At 43.1% G+C, this 19736-nt stretch overlaps 1 protein-coding gene across 2 annotated transcripts in view; it reads right to left on the reverse strand.

Annotated features, from left to right (window-relative positions):
• RNF19A (ring finger protein 19A, RBR E3 ubiquitin protein ligase) overlaps positions 1-19736 on the reverse strand; it is a 158827-nt gene that overhangs the window by 44285 nt on the left and 94806 nt on the right. For both annotated transcript variants that reach the window (XM_082257564.1, XM_082257565.1), the window contains exon 3: positions 3649-4408. In XM_082257564.1, coding sequence (XP_082113690.1) covers positions 3649-4232 — 584 coding nt within the window. In that variant the 5' untranslated portion in view covers positions 4233-4408. The remainder of the gene's footprint in view (positions 1-3648; positions 4409-19736) is intronic.

Below are 19736 nucleotides of genomic sequence, written 5' to 3' on the forward strand. Positions count from 1 at the left end.
CAGCCATGGTTCCTTCCCATGATACAGTGGGGAGAGCAAGCTCAGCCACCCAGGGACTGGAAGTGAATGATTTGCAGGGGAATTTATAGGTAAATATAAAGGAAAAGGACCTGACAAAATAGAAAATGAATGCATCCACTACATCTAGTGATTGGTAAACTGCAATAGATTAAATTTTTCTTTTTGGGTTTAGATACACCTTAGGGAGATTTCCCTTACTGACTGTCCTGTAGACATGGCAGATAGAAGAGATCTCACCAAAACTGAGGCCAATTCCCGTTAAGACAGTTGTCACCCAAGTGTCCCATTGAACTTTCCCCTCTATTCCTGTTCTGGTGACAGTTAAACATTTTGGATTTTCACACACTTTGTCTCCATGGCAGTGGATAGAATACAAATGGAGATGAAGCTGAATCACCTCAACAGGCGTACGGACAGCAAAGAGAACCTTATCTATCCACATCTAAATATAAAATGGTGGCGTTATTGGGGTTAAGATACACTTTAACAATTGCGGACACACTAAAGCTTGACATTTTGGCCGATTCCAGATAAACTGAACAAAATTTGGCCCCATTGGCTCCGTTCCACCCACAATCCTTTTTTAAAAAAATTGAAGGCGCCAGGCAAAAACCGCCTATGCTGGAAACTCAATGATCAACCGCCTATGCTCCAATGATCAGACTTGTCCTGACACCCCATCCCTGCACAGACATTTAATGGGAAGACCAATGTACTGCTGTTTCTCCACCCTCACCTCTCTTTGCAGGTGATCGTTTACATATACTTTAGGTCTCCAAAACACCCTGAAAAATGCATTGTTTCACAGAAAGGGATGTTCTGGAATAGATTGAGGACTATACTATTAGTATTTGATCCACATAGTATTAGTATTTGATCCACATAGTCTTCAGTGGACTTGTTCCATGCAAAGAACAAATAACCTACAGCAGCCAGTCAGCATTTACCACCAGCTTGAATAATGTAAGCCGAAATCAAATTGCAGTCTTTGTCTTATATGCCTTGCATATCGCACCTGCCTTAACAAACAAAATGTGCAGGAAAGGAACAGTAATAGCTTTTCAGGATGGCGGTAAAAGCTTGCCAATATCTATTCTTTGTTTTTCATGGCATCAATACAGAAAGTTTATGGCAATATAAAATGAGGTAGAAAAGCAGGACACACACAGTGCTGTATAGAGCAGTCCATTCACAGTGTCTGCAACATCCATTACTTATCAATCCTACAAAACATCATCTACTGCTTGTCTGGCCAACTTGTAGAGAGTACAGATACCTGCTCTCATAGTCCATCTACTCAAGAAGTAAACAGAGCCAGACAATAGTGGGAGGAACGTGTTCTACATGAAAGCCCAAAACCATGGTCATTCGGGCCAAGTTCATCTACAGCCCATGTTTTCCAGGACATTTGGACAGTCACTGTCAAGGCTCTTCTGCTGGGGGAGGCAACAGAAATGATGAGATATCATGATAGAAGAATGCAAAATGCACATGATGAGATGATGAACAAATGTAGAAGTTAGTCCTGAGCCATTTCAATCACTACATCATTTCTGCCATGGCAAGTGCTCCATTTAAGGCGTTATGCACAGAGCAATGCCGATTTTCTTTTGGGTCCCCTCCTGGGAGTCCTGGCTCCTCCCTCCTGCCGAGTGCTGCCAATAGCAAGCCCCTTGACCAATGGCTCCCACTGCTGTGTAAGCCAATGAGCAAAGAGAGAGACCCGGGACAGCCGCTGCTCCCATGCACATTGCTGGATCGAGATGGGGCTCAGTCAGGTAAGCACAGGAAGGGGGGGGGGGAAGCTGCACCCAGAAGGTTTTTTACGTTAACACATAGAATGCATTAAGGTTAAAAAAAAAAAAAAAAACTTCTACCTTTAGAATCACTAACTATACTGACTGCCATTAGCCCACAACCCCAAGCAAGATTTACTCACCAATCTATGTTCTCAATGCCTCAATGAAGCCCTTGGTCTGCTGCTTGAATGGACCTGGTTTATGGGTATCTAGACAGTGTGGATGGGTGAATACACCTTGCTGGAAGGGGCTGTCAGGAGGTAATTTGCCCTAAATAGGGAGGTGACAGCATCTCTTCACAGCTAACAACCACCCGATGCATCAAAATGCATTTTGCTGCATTGTGAAATGCAGCAAAATCCATAGACATGACACCAGCAACCATACGTTTGTCCACTCCAATGCACTGGATTGCAGTGTGCCCATGTTTCCAGTGAGGAGATGACAGCTGAAATGCCAGGGTTATTTCGTAAAATAGGCCATGCATTAGAACATAGCAGCTAATGTGACTGTACTGTCACTGTCAGGCAGCATCGTGCAATTGAGATCCTGCTAAAATTTGCCTAACACAACAGTTAGGGCTTAGCTCAATCTGTTTCGATCAATGCTGGCTGTAAATATAGTCACATTAGCTGCTATATTCTCACACAGTGCCAGCTTTACCCAATGACAGCCCTGACTTTTCAGTGCCCACCTCCCCAGCAATAGCTGGAAACGACTTGGTCGCCAGAGTTTTTTCAGTCGCCATGGCGACTGGGAAATATCCAGCCTCGTATTAAGATGCATACATGAAATACAACCCACTTACCTAAGCTCAACCAACATGTTACAATCTTAAAACTTTATTGTCAGGTTGTAACCTGTATAGTGAGCTTTAGAGCTTCAGGTTTTTCCTCATTCAGGCAATGATCTGGTGACCTTTACACCTTTTATGATCGCCTAACATATGCAGCAGCAAAAGGGTGGGCTTTATTGACCACATGCTGCACATAGGTGCTGCTCGGAGGTTGATGTGTGCCCCCAATACAAAGACCAAACTGAAAGACAGCCCTTGGGTCCCCGCTAATGATCCGTAGCCGGTGGGGAGAGGTCCTGATCATTTGACCACTGTGACAGCTAATGACACGATTGGCCGGTCATGCTCCCAACTTTGTGGGAACAGTTTGGGGTTGGCCCTTCCTGTTACATCATCACTGCGCACCCGTGCACAAAGCAATGTCCATAAAGACACGAATGAGCGAGTTTGGGGTGGAAGAATTTGACTGGCCTGCCCAGAGTCCTGACCTCAACACGACAGAACCCCTTTGGGTTGATTTAGAGTGTTGACTGTAATTCAGGCCTTCTAGTCCAACATCAGTGCCTGACCACACAAATGCGCTTCTGGAAGAATGGTCAAACATTGTGGACAGCCTCTCCAGGAGGACTGAAAGATGTTAAAGCTGCAAAGAGTGGGCCAACTCAATATTGAACCCTAGGGACTAAGACTGGCATGCCATTAAAGATTATGTGTGTGTTAAGGCAGGTGCCCCAATACTTTTGGTAATATAGTGTATAAACCTTGTAGGCTGGAAATGGCTGGTGGTATATCAAGCAGCAAAAAAAAGAGGGATATACGACTACAAATCAGCAGACCCACCAACCCACAGATGAAAAGCTCACGGGAATCAGATTTTGGTGGATCACATAGAATTCAGATTATAGTAAATGGAAAAGACTTTCTGACTTTAGAACCATTGCTGTGTTTTCTGGATAGCATTATCAGTTCACTGGCTAGAGCTGCTGTGTAATTAACAAAGTTGGTATATACAGAAATATTTTAGCCTCTTACCCACAGTCCGGAGCTGGACACCATCTACAGTCTGGATCAGCAACAAGCCACCTCCTGAGCATGAACTCCTCATATTTCTCCATCAATACGTCATCGTTCAATATTAAACGAATGTCATAAGGGTTAAAGCGTTCAGAGCACTCCGGGCAGCTGATATTGACCCTGCTTTCTGAGATTTCTATCCGCAAGTACTGGCGCAAGCAGTCTGCACATGACCTATGGTGACAGGTCATGATTTCTGGAAAGCGGTCCTTGGAGTGCCGTAAAAGGCACAGGGGGCACTCCATGAAGTCTCCACTCTGTTTACTAGCACAGGCTGTGCCATTGTCCGAGGAGTTCACCGAAGCTGAGAAAATGGAATTTTTATCAGTGCACATCTCTGAGTGAATACTTTCAATACTCGCAATCCCATCAACGCCACCAGTTGAATCCCTCGACTTGCGTTTGGGGTCTTTTTTCTTGCGGAAGATGGAACCCCAAGGCATCCTCCTCTTCTTTGGTGCCTTTTTAACTGGAGGAAGGCTAACTGAGGAAGTCGATGACTGCAGGTCCCGATCTGAACCCATTTGTCGATGCAAACTCATCTCTACCAAGCCACAAATGAATCTTTTAACGTGTGCGCAGAGCACATATCATAGTTCCAAGCTGTACCAGCAGCCCCAGGGACAGTAACACCAGATAACCACTATATCTGATTTATCGTATTTCCTGGTTCCTTCTGGATGAAGTGCTAGGATGAAGGGGTCCAGTGCAAGTTATTCTGCAAAGGCAAAAAAAAAAAGCAAGTTAGAGAGGTACAACTATGAAATGAGAAGTCTTCAATATGAAACAAAAAAAGCGGTCATAAGAATTCTGGGGAAAAAAAAAAAAAAACAGATTTATTGGGCGGCAGCCAATAGTCTGACGGAGGAAAAACTACCACATTACACTTCCTGGTCTCCTGCAATGCGATGTCACGAGAACAAAGTCCAAAGGGTTTTTTTCCTCAACAAACAACAATTCCTATAGAGACTGTTCCTGTTCAAGTCATCTGAAATCAGTGCACTTAGTAGAGGTAATGATTAGTACCATTGCAATTAATCAAGTACATAATTCCAAGAAATGGTCACATATCAGTAACTGCTGCCAGTTGGGAAGTTATTCGCTGACTATTGCAGCTATATATAAATCATTCACAATTACAGTAGTCGAATAAAAAACATTTGGGTACAAATGTTTCATTAAGTAAAGAAGTGGTACAGTGACAGTCCCGCTTGTGTTTTTGTTACATACATACACTCTAAAACACAGTACTAAGTAGTTCACATACACTGCATTAGGTATTCAGACCCCCCTTCACTTTTTTCAATGTTATACTGCAGCCTGTTACTACAGTTGTTTAAATTAGGGATAGACCGATATGTTTTTTTCCGGGGCGATACCGATATTTTGGTCACAACGTATCGGTATCGGCCAATATGGGCTGATATTTTGTACATTTAAAGTTTTGAAAAATAAAGAATTTTTGACACAAATCTGGTACTGAACATGTTAATTTTTGTTTAATGCTTAAAGGCTGGCTGGCTGGCACCCTGTGGTGGAAGCCTGGCTGGCACCCTGTGGTAGATGGCTGGCTGGCTGGCACCCTGTGGTAGATGGCTGGCTGGCACCCTGTGGTAGATGGCTGGCACCCTGTGGTAGATGGCTGGCTGGCTGGCAGGCACCCTGTGGTAGATAGATGGCTGGCTGGCACCCAGTGGTAGATGGCTGGCTGGCACCCAGTGGTAGATGGCTGGCTGGCACCCAGTGGTAGATGGCTGGCTGGCACCCAGTGGTAGATGGCTGGCTGGCACAGGGCCTGTGGTTGGCAGGCACCCTGTGGTGGGTGGGTGGGTGTCTGGCACAGGGCCTGCGGGTGGCTGGCTGGCTGGTACAGGGCCTGTGGGTGGCTGGCTCGCTAGTACAGGGCCTGTGGGTGGCTGGCTGGTACAAGGCCTGTGGATGTGGGTGGGTGGGAGTATGGCTGTGATACACTCCCACGAGACTAGTGCCAACTCCAGATGAGGCTGTCCAAGGCGAGGGAGGCAGCCTAAGAAGGCAGAATGACTTCACAAAAATATCGGCAATATCAGCCAGTTCCGGGGCCGATACCGATATATCGGGGAAAGGGCATATCGGCCACCGATATATAGGCCTTGCTGATAAATCGGTCTATCCCTAGTTAAATTCATTTTTTTCTCATTATTCTACACTTAGTATTCCATAATGACAAAGTAAACACAGAATTTTAGAAATGTCTGTGAATTTATTAAAAATAAAAAACTAAACTATCACATTGGCATAAGTATTCAGACCCTTTGCAACAACAATTTCACTCAGGTGCCTCCCTTTTCTCTCAATCGTTGCCAAGAGGTTTCTACACATTGATTACAGTCCACATGTGATAAATTAAATTGATTGGACAGGATTTGGAAAGAGACAGATCTCTCTATAAATGACCTCACAGCTGACAATGCATACTGTATCAGAGCAAAAGCCATGAGGTCAAAAGGAACTGTCTGCAGAGCTCAGAGACAGGATTACTACAAGGCACAGATCTGGGGAAGGCTACAAAACATTCCTGCTTCACTGAAGGTTCCCAAAAGCCTCCAGTGGCCTACATAATTCTCAAATGGAAGAAGTTTGGCACAACCAGGATTCTTGCAAGAGCTGGTCGCCCGGCCAAACTGAGCAATCAGGGGAGAAAAGAGCCTTTGTGTGTGTGTGTGAGAGAGAGAGAGAGAGAGAGAGAGAGAGAGAGAAAGAGATATGACCAAGAACCTGATGGTGACTCTTATTGAGCTTCAGAGATCCTGGGTGGAGATGAGACTAAGTTCCAAAAGGACAACCATCACTGCAGTCCTCCACCGATCTGGGCTTTATTGCAGAGTGGCTAGACCAGTGGTCCGGGGAACACAATACAATTTTGGTGGTTCCCAGGACTTCTGTCACAAATCAACATTGTGGCAGATGTATACCGCCCAATGTAGTTCTCAAAGCGCACTGACAGTCAATACTGTAAGGGGGCAGGGGCAGGAGGGGTCTGAGGTCTGAAAGGGTACAAAACATGAAAGACAGCTTGGAGTTGCAAAAGCAATTTTGGATAATATTGGAAACTACGTAGACATATTTTCTAACTACCAGTTAAGAGAAATTCAGGAATAAAAAAAAAAAAAAAAACACAACACATACTCACATATGTGAATGCAGCATCTGTGCCCCCCCACCCCCCACTGCGTCTACACGGAACTGAGTGACCAAAGACCGCTGATCACTCAGTTCTTGGTCTTCAGTGAGAAGGGAGCTGGTGACGGTCAGTCATTTGCTGTCTGCTCTGCCCCTCCAGCACTCACTAGGGAAACCGGGCTGTGGAGGGGTGGAAGCAGCTGGCTCTTGCTCCCAGCAGCATGCTGAGAGGCTAAGCCAGCTGTTGGTCCAGGCATCTGGGTGGATCCTGACATTAAATTTGGGATCTCTCTAGAGCCTGGACCAGGTCAGTGATCAGTGTTGGGGGTAACGAGTTACAAAGTAACGGATTATAGTAACTACATTACTTTTTTTGGTAACGAAGTAACGTAACTAGTTACAATACTAATATTAGTAACTACACTACTTTACTAGGCTATAGGAAGGCGCTTTAGGGCTCTTTCACACGGGCGGTCCGATCAGATCCGCCTGTCAGTTTTTTAGACGGATCTGATCGGATGTCCCATTCAGCCCTATGGAGCAGCGGATGTCAGCGGAGACACCTCCGCTGACACCCGCTGCCATCCGCATCCGATCCTGTTCGTGAAACCCTGACAGATGGAAACCCTATTTTCCATCCGTCCTGGGGATCGGATCGGATGAGAGCGGACAGGTGGTCCGCTCTCATCCGATTCCCCATAGAGAGCAGCGGGGGCTGTGACACCTCCCTCTCCGCACTGCAAGCGGAGACGGAGCCGTCATCCGCCGGCCTCCTACGGAGGCGGACCGCGTGCAAGAGCCCTTACTGTGTTACCCAAGCCGTGCGATACAATTATTTCAAAGAATAGAGAGGGATGAAGTTTATGACTTTTTGTTGCACTTTATGTTTTATTCAGTTTTTTTCAGGTTTTGTTCTCATGTTTCCCAAAGCCTGTGTTTATACAATAAACTCTATGCAGAAAGAGTGTCATGTATCTTCTTCTACACGGCCAATTAAGAAAGAGGAGAGTAAAGTAATAAGTAGTGAAGTTACTTTTCAAATGCAGTAACTAGTAAAGTAATCTCATTACAATTTACAGAACTAGTAACTAGTTACATTTTTTGAGTAACTACCCCAACACGGTCAGTGATGTCAGCCAACAGCAGACTTTAGCCTGCAGTTAACAGAACACGGGTCGCAGGCATGCAAATCTAAGTGCACTCCTGTGACTAGTGATCGACCGATATCGTTTTTTTAATGCCGATACCGATATTTTGGTCATCGGATATCGGGGTATTGGCCGATATCTGCGGACATTAAAAAAATATTTTTTTTTTTTTTTTTAGGTCTAAAAAACCCCAAACCCCTCCTCGGCACTGAAAAGCATTAAAAAACGCCAAGTTTACCTGTTTTGAATGCTGTCAGTTATTTTAATTCAGCGCAGAGTACCCGGAAGTGATGTCATAACATCACTTCCGGGTTTTTTTACATGGAGACCCTATCAGAGCCGAATGCGGCTTTGATGGGGTCTTCTCTTCGGTGGCAGCGGCGGTGGAGGTAGGAAGCCCGGGTCACTCGGTGGGACGGGAGACCCAGGCGAGCTGCGGAAGGAGGAGGCTGTCCCCTCCGGCCCCCTGTAATGACAGCCAAGCGGCTTCTCAGCCGCATCGGTTGTCGTTACAAGTCAGCCGACCGTCGGCTATGGACACCGGTACTCGGGTGATGGCTCTAGCTACAGGCATCACCCCGGTATATGCACTTTCCCTAAATATCGGCAAATCCCAACGCAGATATAGATATATCGGGGAAAGTGCATATTGGCACCCGATATATTGGTGTTGCTAATATTGGTCGATCCCTACCTGTGACCAACAGAAGTAGGGCAAAAAAAAAAAAAAACTTTGGCCCTACTTCACAATAAAGAATTCACTTTTTAAATTCATTTTAAGAGGTTTTTTTTATGGCCTTAGCACCGGTACTACACTGGACTGCCTTGTGTGAGAACTTTCAAACAAATACATAAAGCATGGTTTCCATTTACCTGGGAACATTCCTAACCATTCTTGGGAAAATCTGATGAAACTGGAAAAAGTGATGTGATCATTGTAAAGTAAAAGTGTTTGGTTTGTCTCTTGCTTTCTGTAAATGATCACAGGAAACTGAACGGAGACACACGTAGGTGGCTCCTGCAGTAACAGGAGGGAAATGAGTGTAAAGTAATATATGGAAATTTGAAAAACAAATTTCATCTAGAACTTAGCGTGTAGGCAGCGCATTAAAAAAAAGGCAAACAGGAGCCACTTCAAACCACCACACTAAACAGTTTCCCTGAGAAACTTTCCAGCTGATAATAAATAGATCTACGACAAAGGAAACCAACACACTCTGCTCGATGGATGCCACAGAAATTCTAGCCATCTAATGTCACCTCTGCCCCCTTTTCAGAGTGCACCTACCTCAAAGTAGCTGGACAAACTCCAAATAGCAAAGCACTTACAATAGGGCAGTTTCTCCGAAGATCCAGCTTGCTGTAGGATTCTTCATTGATTACTCAGGTCTGAATTTTACCGCATACACATAGAACTACACTATATGGCCAAAAGTTTGTGGACACAGGACCATCAGATCTATATAAGCCAGCTGGATATTCCATTCCAAAACCATGGGCATTATAATGAAGTTAGCTCCCCTGTAGCTATAAAGGCCTGTTTTAAATGGGCTGCAGCTTGTATAAGAGCAGCGTGAACTGCAAGTTGTAAAGTGTCCCTAAATCCACATCATAATAAACTATCAATGAAATGGTGTAGTACAGGCTGTGTATACTCTCATTGTGAGATTCGTTTTCTGCATTCTGCATAAAAACCTGGTTGATCCTGCATTTCTCTATCTCCCTCTCCTGATCATGTCTCCAATTCAGCTAGGGATTATGCAGCTGTGGTGGCAACTCTGCACATGCTCAGTTTTCAGTGAGTTTCTATGCTGAGCTTTTCCTCTTAAAGAGGTTCTTTTTGCAACCTGAAAGAGAAACACATAATGAGCTAGTATGCACCGCCTACTAGCTCATTATGAAATACTTACCTTAGAACGAACCCCCGCCGTGCCGTCCGCTTACCTGTATGACAGGCGACATGTCCAGTCGCCCGTCTTCCGGGATCGCGGCATCTGGCCATCTGATTGGCCGGAGCCACGGTGACGTCACTCCCGCCGACGGGCATGGGACTCTGAAGAAACGGCACCAGCGGCCGTTCCTTCAGAACGCATGCGCCAGTGACGTCACTGGCTGCATGTAAGGTAAATATCTCCTAAACGGTACATGTTTAGGAGATATTTACACTACCTATAGGTAAGCCTTATCAGCCTTATCATTTTCACAAAATATTAAATATTTGATTTCAAATATAAATTTGTATGAGGATTTAAAACAATTTGATGTTCTTTTTACTCTCTAATTCTAAAGACTTTTTTTTGAACATGTGACCAGCAGCAGAGGACTAGAAGCTCCTCCTGCCATTGTTTCCCAGCAGAGAGGCTGGGAGAGAGCTGGGTCATGTGACAGTTGTATATCAATTAGGAAAAAGGTACTTGGGTTCATTTTTTTTACTAAAATAATTACAGTGCCATCCGCACATACAGAAATTGAAGGGACATTTTAAATTAAACAGTTTGTGTTTAGTATCACTTAAAGTTTTTAACTAGCTTTTGGAAAGCTTTCGGAAAGCTTTCGACAAGCTTTGAGCAGCATTCTCTAAGCTTTTACACCTGTTTGGAAATGTTATACACAGATTCTTTTTTAGTAGCTGTGGTAGTGTCTATAAAAGACGCTTTTTCATTCTTCTTGTGCGCAGGGGATATATTCTATATATCACCAGTAGAGGGCGGTTTTGTGATATTTATATATTTTTTTCATTCACAGATTCTAATGGGAGTGCCGATTGTCACTTTAAACAAGCTGCTAGCAATCTTCAGCTGGTTTTCAACAAGCTTCAAGTAGCAGCTTAAAGCGGCAGTCAGCATTTCCATTAGGATCTGCATTCAACATTTACACACTGGAGCTGAATGGTACTTTAAAAGCATCAAATTGCTTTGAAAAAGCTTGCTGTTCACACTGCTCTAATACAAGTTGAAGCCCGTGTGAAACGGGCCTAACAGCCTCCACTGTTCTGGGAAGGCTTTCCTGCAGATTGTGGGACTTTCTGGCCATTCTGCCATATTCACAGTTTTCTTTCTATCCTGTTCACACCACACATGTGCAGCAGGGGTGTCATGAAAAATAAAATGCAGCTCAACGAGCAAGCCCTCAAAATTACCAAAATTATCAGCCCCCCAGCTATCGGTAATCAGCCACAGTGGCGGGTGGCATGGTCTCCCATCTAAGCAGAGGGTTTAGGTTTGCTGTATTTTGGTATTATGTACTGTATATATATATATATATATATATATATATATATATATATACACACACACACACACATTTTACAAAACTCTGAATTTAACATTTTTTACCAACATTAGTATTGGTTTCCCTTTCCTACGAAAACGCAGCATTTCACAGAAGTGAAAATGGCACACGTTTTACTGTAAGTACACATCTGCCTCTTGCATGAGCACCTTGTATGTCTGAGATCATCTTTACTGGAAGTCGGCTGTTTCTGAACAGTTGTTAGATCCTTACCGCGGTCTACTTTCACTTGCAGTTTATTGCATATTCATGTCCTACAGATGACTTCTTTACCACCAGAGAAACCCCGTCCTACAAATACCACAACGCACATATAGCACAGTATACAGACTTAGCCTTTAACCACTTCCCTACTTGGCACCGTTACCCCCTTCCTGCCCGGGCCAATTTTCAGAGTTCAGCATTGTTGCACTTTGAATAACAATTGTGCAATCATGTTACACTGTACCCATATGAAGCTTTTATCATTTTGTTTCACATAGAGCTTTCTTAAGGTGGTATTTAATCAACACTGGGTTCTTTATTTTTTGCTAAATAAAAAAAAAAAAAAGACCTAAAAATTAAAAAAAAAAAAACACGTTTTCATAGATTGTTAGAAAATTTTGCAAACAGGTCATTTTTTTTCACTGATGGGCACTGATTGGCGACACTCATGAGGTGGCACCGATTGGCAGCACTGGTGGGCACTGTTGGGATAATCAGTGTCCTGACGGATGTTCTTTTTATACAAGCCGGGTACCGACTCTCCTCACACTGTCAGAATGAGGAAAGGAATGCCGATAACCGGCTTGTGTACATCATGATCAGCTGTGATTGCATGGTAAAGGGCTGCTGTGAATGGCCCTTTACCCCGATCTGTGATCAGCTGTATCCCAAAGGACAGCAATCACAAAGCGCACGATCATGCGAGGACATCAAACGACGCCTTCCCAGAACTGGCAGACCATTTTGTAGCCATCATTCAGCTATAGCGCGGTCTGGAAGTGGTTAACCGATCGCTTAAGAATGTGTTTTAGAAGAAAACCATCCAATGTATTTATAGGTCAAAGTTCTTGACAACTAAACGCGAGCCAGACATTCTAAATGATATCTTTAGAAAAAATGTAAAATTAATTTCCACATTGTATTTCCATAATTTCTAGCCTAGTCCTATTAATATGAATGATCTTGACGTTTGTAAACTTACTTGTGAAGATCCCACACATTTTCTTCCTTGTCTGTGACACCTATGCACTATGAAAAGGCACTACTTGTGTCACACATTTCACAGAGCCTGCCTTCTGAACTACAGGAGGTGCTGAGAAGAGCTTAAGGAGGCGGAGTCAGTACAGGAAACACAGCTTGCAGGCAGCAAGGTACCATGGGATATGTAGTCCATAGAAATCAAAGTAAACAGCAGAGGAAAAGCTGCAAAGCATGCAGGGAATCCAGGAAGTTGTGGAAAGAGACGGTGGACAGGCAGCACTCAAAGCATGAAAGGAGATTTTTCAAGTAAGTTTATATTAGATTGTCAAATAGAACTATTGTGTGCATTGTCATTACAATGCTGATGCTATAAGATGAAAGTGTATGCTGTGACCATTGATCTTTTAGTAAAATGTGGGATAGACTCTACAGTCTCTCTCCTGTCTGTGAAGATTTACATAAGACTAGTCACAGGATCTTTAGTTGAAAATGTCACAGGCTGTTATTCTAGATTGCAGCTTACCAATGCAATGACCGCATTCATTTTCTTTTTTAGGCTCGCTTTCCTTCATATACATTTGGTGATCAGGCCAGTGCGTCTGTTTTCAACAGAACAAGCTGTTCAGTAAATGTAGCAGTTGTAGGGTTGAGACAGACTATTTACTACTGACAAGGAGTGCTTACAATGATCGGCTTTTATTTATGCAAAACCTTTATCCTAAAAAGGAAAAAAACAGCTTGCTGTAACTGCTTTAAAGTGTTAGCTGGCGTTTGGCTTTAATTTGTTAGTACATCTAAAACCTCCCCAGATTTAACAATGCTGCTGTTTAAAGATGCCCACTGTGCTCCTTCATCCAGTGTGGAGACACTAAGGCCTTATGCATACTGGAAGTTTTTACAGGTGCTGTTATTGGCGTCACACGTTTTTTTTCTGCATCCAGTAAACTCCCCAGCATGTTATCCTAGGTGTCCATGTACACACAGGCTGTTATCAGCAGTTTTTGGCAGGGGCGTTTTCTGGCTGGAAAAACCCAGAACTAGCGGGTTTTAGGAGGCGTTTTTCAGCTGTAAAAACTCCAACTATGAAAAAAGCTTAAAAAACGCCAAAAAAATGCAGCTATTCAGCGTTTATCAATGTTTTTGAGCCATATGCTTTAGTGGGAGTATAATTTTGTTATAAAAAAGCTCAAAAATGCTACTGCAAAAAAGCTGAAAAACTCCTTCTACAGCTTTCTACTGATGTTTTGATAACGTCCAGTATGTAAGAGGCCTAAGTCCCCGTTCACACTAAGGCGACCTGTGAGGCGACCTGGTCGCCTCACAGGTCGCCGTAGGTCGCCTTCCATAGGGAAGCTGCGGACCCGTTCTAATAGGAGCGACACAAGTCGCTCCGACTTAGAAAAAGGGTCTGGAGCTTCTTTGGGGCGACCTGGAGGCGACCGCCATAGACTTCAATGTTATGAAGTCCGTGGCGGCCGCTCCGAGGTCGCGGCGCGCTGCTCACACCGCGACCTCGGAGGTCGCCCCCCCAAGTTGGATCGCCCCTATGTGAACGGGGCCTGAAACAGGAGTTGTGTTACTGGCCAGAAGCATAAAAAAATAAAACGAATGCAGCCACCACATCTAATGATTGGTAAGCTGTAATAAATTGCATTGCTGGATTTGGGTTTATAACTGCGTTCAGATTAAAAAAAATGACAACCCTTCCTGAGAAATCAGGGATAACGTTTTTAGTCTCCAGTACTTGATCTGCTGAGTTACAGTTCAGAAATGGGAATTGTCCCTTTGTCTGATCTTGTCCTTACATGTCATAGCTGATCAGGTACACAAAATTCTACAGAATTTGATCATCACATTTCACCATATAGCAGACGTAATTTCAATCCGATTTCAGTGCATTAATCAAACGTACACTGAGAGTTCGGCTGTTCCTCTTTAAGGCATTTTTATTTTTTTTGCTGCATTTTACTGGAAGCAGTTCATGTTGCAGTAACAGGGGACTCTGAACTTTTGTACTTTTAGTTACTTTTTCCGAAGAAGTTTGAAAACAACTCGCATTGCATAGTAAAAAAAAAAACAAAAACACACACAAAGATCACAGGAGCATCGAGGCCTGGAGTGTCCAAGCACAAAAACGGACCCAAGGAAGATCATAGGCGGAGAGAATTGTACACAGTTCTGTATATAGGAGACCCACAATGCTGTATACATGAGTGCCACAATGCAGTGCAGCAGAACTGGTTTAAAAGCTATTTTTACTTTTTCAATTCAAATATTAGTATAACAGAAAATCATTTATTGCTTAATCAGACGGGTGATCAGGGCGGATAGGCAGTTGCATTCAGAGGCGGCAAAATGCTTGACACAGCAGCATTCTGTGCTATAGATGGATACAAGTTATTGGCACCTTTCACATGGTCCGCTCCGTCAGCGGACTCCGTGCTGCTCGATACAGACAGGATCAAAAAGTAATCAAACTAAAAAAAAAAAAAAACGCAGAGCTTTTCATCCTGTGAAACTGCATGTACATTTGTTTTGTGCGAATCCGAGCAAAATCAAATGGTATCAGGCTATTCTCTCTCCAGGTTGAATGTTCTCCTTTCATACAGAATACACTGGTATATATTTCCAATGAAGAAAGGGAGGAGAACTGGGGCCTTAAAGCGGAGTTCCGGGCACAAAAACGATTTTTTTTTGTGCCCGTCCGCTAGTTCAGCCTAACCTGAAAAGGAATTGGATAGTTAGATTTTTTTTTTTTTTCAAAACTCACCTTGTAATTGACGATCGTAAATACTCACCTCAGGGTACTTCCTCCCTCGGAGCCGCGGCTCACCCCGTCGCTGCGATGATTCCTGGGAGCTAAACGTCATCGCTCCCAGGAATCAATGCGCCGGCACCGGCCCCGCTCGTCACTTCCGGGCGACGCCGGAAGTGACGAGAGGGGCCGGTGCGGCGCATTCTGGGAGAAGAAGATGCGGAAGAAGACGCAAAAGAGGACCGCGCCGGCTTCAGCTTCCCACAAGAGATGGAAACGCTGTGGAAGAAATTTTATAAGTATTTCTTCTAAAAGGTAAGTGCGAACCGGGACAGATCAGAGGCTAGCCATTGTGGAATGTGCTAGCCCTGACTGTCCCGGGGGTATGTTCATTAAAAAATGACATCTGTGCCCGGAACTCCGCTTTAAGGTGCAAATCCATTAGCTATTGATACACATAAACCAAAGGAATCCATATAGTACAATTTATACAAAATTTTATTTCTTATACAAAAAGAAAAAGATTTCAAAACACATCAAAAGTGGTAAAAACAGTAAATAACCGCGCTTTGTTAGTAGACCAATGGTCATCAGCTCCATCTAGGGCCCATAAGGCCATATGGACATCTTCAAGCTTGCCTGTTACAACTAATGCCCCGTACACACGTGTCGAAAATTGGCAGGGAATTTTCGGCCAACGTCCGATCGGCCGATTTTCGGCTTGTTAGTATGATGCTTCCGACAACCATCTCCGACTTTTCGGCCGAAAAAAATCTGTTGTGCAGGCTATAAAATTTTTGTTGGCCGTCAACATAACGGCCGATTTTCGTGCAGTCAGTACAGATTTCGACAGGGAAAAATCTGATGAGCAAGTCTGGGCATGCTCAGAGAAGAAAAAACACAAAGAAAACAAACCAACACATGACATCACTTCTGAAGTAGAATTTTGTTGGCCGAGAAAATTCGTGTGCAGTCTAGGCACATTTCAACCAACAAAACACAACTTGGACAAAAGTCAGACGATCGGTCGGCCGATAATCGTTGCGTGTGTACGAGGCTTAAGCCTCACGGTCCTGTGGTCTCCGGACAGCTGAAGGGACTCTCTTTTTCGCTTGTTTATAGCGTACTGTTGTGAGTAGAATATATGTTATTTAACTATTTTTTAATATCTTATGGTATTGCACTAGGTCAGTGCGCCCTTCTCTCTTGTCTTTTTGTCATAAGGCCATATTGTCATGGACTAACCATTCTGTAGGATTATTAGGCCTCATGCACACTGGACATTATAAAAACACTACTGTAGTAGCTTCCTAGTGAGTTGTTCAGCGTTTTTTTTAGCTTTTTTGCATTGGCGTTTTTCAGCGTTTACCGATTTTTGGCGTCAGCGTTTGAGGTTTTTAGCCATTTTAGTAACTCCGACTTTCCCACAATGCAATGCTTGCCAGAATTGCATTGCATGGGTGTTCACACTCATGGGATAAGATTTAGTTGCGGGGAAAAAGGGTCCTACAACATTTTGGTGCAAATGTGGACCCTTTTTTCCTTGCATCAAAATTGCATTGCATGGGTGTGAACACCCATGCGATGCGATTCTGTCAAGCTCACTGCATTTTGCAATCTGTTTCAGGGTGTCGGTCATGGAACATTTAGCCCCAGTTCACATTGGGCAGATTTAACATGCCGAATCAGGGCCAATTGCCGGCAATGTCACTGTTCGAATTGGTGCAATCCTGACTTTGCGGCGCAGCACCTATTCCCAAAAGTAGTTTCGGCACTACTTTTGGCCAATTTAGAGTGATTTCAATAGACATTTGTGCATGAACCCGTAAAGAGGTCTGTCAAATCGCCCCGAAGTCGCACTGACATGCGAGGTTGAAATCGTGCGCATTCAGCTGAATGATTTCAAACTCGCCCTCAGCGTGAAAAGGTGCCGTTGCCGGCAATAGGCTCCGATTTGACGTGACCGGTCGCAAGCCAAATCGGCACAATGTCAACTGGGGCTTCATGTTCCATGAACGATACCCCGAAACAGATTGCAAAATGCAGTGCACTTGGCAGAATTCGGATTGCATGGGTGTTCACACCCATGTGATGCGATTAGGTGGGGAGGAAAAAAAAAAAAGGGTCCTAACAACATTTTGGTGCAAATGTGATGCAATTTGAGCCATACAAAATATATGGCTCAAATCACATCGCACAGACATCACATGTGATGTGCACAGGAATGAGGTGCATTTTTTGTGCAAATAACATGCAGTGTTCAGCATGCACCAGTGTGAACCCAGGCTATGTTCCATGACTGACACCGAAAAACAGAACCGAGGCTTAAAAATGTAATGTAATAAAAAAAACATAAAAAAACACCAGGTAGCAGCAGGTTTTTTTTTTCTTCTTGCGTTTATCAGCGTTTGACGTTGGAGCGTTTTAGGTATGTAAATAAAGCTCTCCAAATGGAGGAAGGATTTGGGGGTTTTCACACGTATGACAGCGCTTTTCATGCTAACCAGATCTACCAGTTTAGTGAGGAAAACGCAGACCTGTATCCTGCCGAGCAATTACCTGGAAGACTACCTCCTATGAGTGAGTCAGCTCTCTAATGTGGGAGGCTCAGACAGAGCCTGCAGAACAGCTGGGGCCATTACTTCTCTATCCTTTCACTGCAGCCTTACCTCCCATTACTGTGTGCTGAGCACCGTCCACCCGCTGACAGCTGCCTGGAAGTGCATTTCCAATCTTATTATTACAGCACAGCAAAAGCATCCCGAGCAAGAAACAAAACCACTTCTCAGAGAGCTTGGCTTGTGTGTGCAAAATCTATCCATGTATAACAGACGTGTATTGATCTGCTGATAGCTGTATAAATTACACACAGCAGGCCATGGATTGGAGGGAATAGAAGAAAGGAATTCCCATTATAGAAAATACATTATTCAGTCTCCCTATAGATGGGAGAATGGTCATGGGTGAACGAAGGAAAAACTTCTGAGGTGCTGTGATATACAGCATTACCTTCTCATTACAGGTCAGTACATCCATCCGCCAGCCCAAAGGGAAGAGGTTTCCATTCAAAGATGGAGCAAACTCATTCCATAACCACTGCTGTACTTCAAAAAGTTCCTTCACACACACAAATAAACTAGAATAGGTAATTTAGTCATTTTTAAAATACTGAATATTTTACCAAAATATAGATTAAATGGTGTGAGGGTCCACACTTCTAAATAAGACGCGTTTCACATGGGCGCCCTCTGTTCCGTCTCAGCAGGGCAATCTAGACTGACCCTGTGCTGAGTGGGATCGGACTGGAAATAGATATCACACATAGGTGACCATCCGTATCCATTCCGATTTCCCTCTGTTATGTTATGGGGAAAAAAGGGGATCCATGCAATCAATATGGGTGGGGGGATGGTAAGCAGACGTGTGAACGTTTACAACCACTTTAACCTAGAATTTTACTGAAAGATCGGTAAATTAAAAAAAATGTGTGTATATATATATATATATATATATATATATATATATATATACTAAAGGGTGAGATGCAGTACGGCAGTTCAAGCTTGTGCTAGCAACCAGACCTTCCCACAGGTCATGTATAGAAAAAATAAAGGGGGTTGCTGCACAAAGTAATTTTATTCCAGGTATAAAAATTACATAATTACATATGTATTACTGGTAACAGTTTCGGGCTATTGTCGGTAGTGCCCTTCCTCCAACCAAAAACATAATAACCTTTGTCTAAATCAGAGTATATATACTCTTAAACAGATGGAATCAATTTAATTATTCAATCAATAATAAATCAGTTCAACACGTCTTTCATCTACGAGTGAAACGAGGGCTATAACAGGCATGTCGGATCCTCAACACATGAGCAATCTATATCGAATGTGACACCTATTGTCCAAAAACATTAAAAATAAAGAAGAAAAATATGAATGACCAACAAAAAAAAATGTAAATTGTTATATATATATATATATATATATATATATACACATACATATATACACACACACACACACACACACACACACACACACACACATAATACAAATAATACAAATTAAAATCAGAATTTAATCCTTTCGGGCTAATAGTGTCTAAACGATGGATCCAGCTCACTTCTCGTTTCTTTATAAGCAGTTCCCTATTTCTAACTCGCCTATTCCTTGGTATCCCATCTATTACCATAAATTTAAGTTGTGAAACAGTGTTCTTTTTCAAGAAAATGCCTAGATAATGGTAATTTATCTAGTTTGTCCCTAATGGAATACTTATGGCGGGCAATACGTTCTTTTTTACTTACTTTACTATTACTTTTTTTTTGCAGCACCCCTTTTTCATTATATATATATATATATATATACACACATATACACATATATACACACATATATACACACACATATATATATATATATATATATATATATATATATATATATATATATATTTTTTGTCTGCGTGAAAAAAAGTGATAACAGGATATCCAACATTCA

This window comes from Pelophylax lessonae (assembly GCF_965119305.1).
Source record: "Pelophylax lessonae genome assembly, chromosome: 5".
NCBI classification, from domain to species: Eukaryota; Metazoa; Chordata; class Amphibia; order Anura; family Ranidae; genus Pelophylax; species Pelophylax lessonae.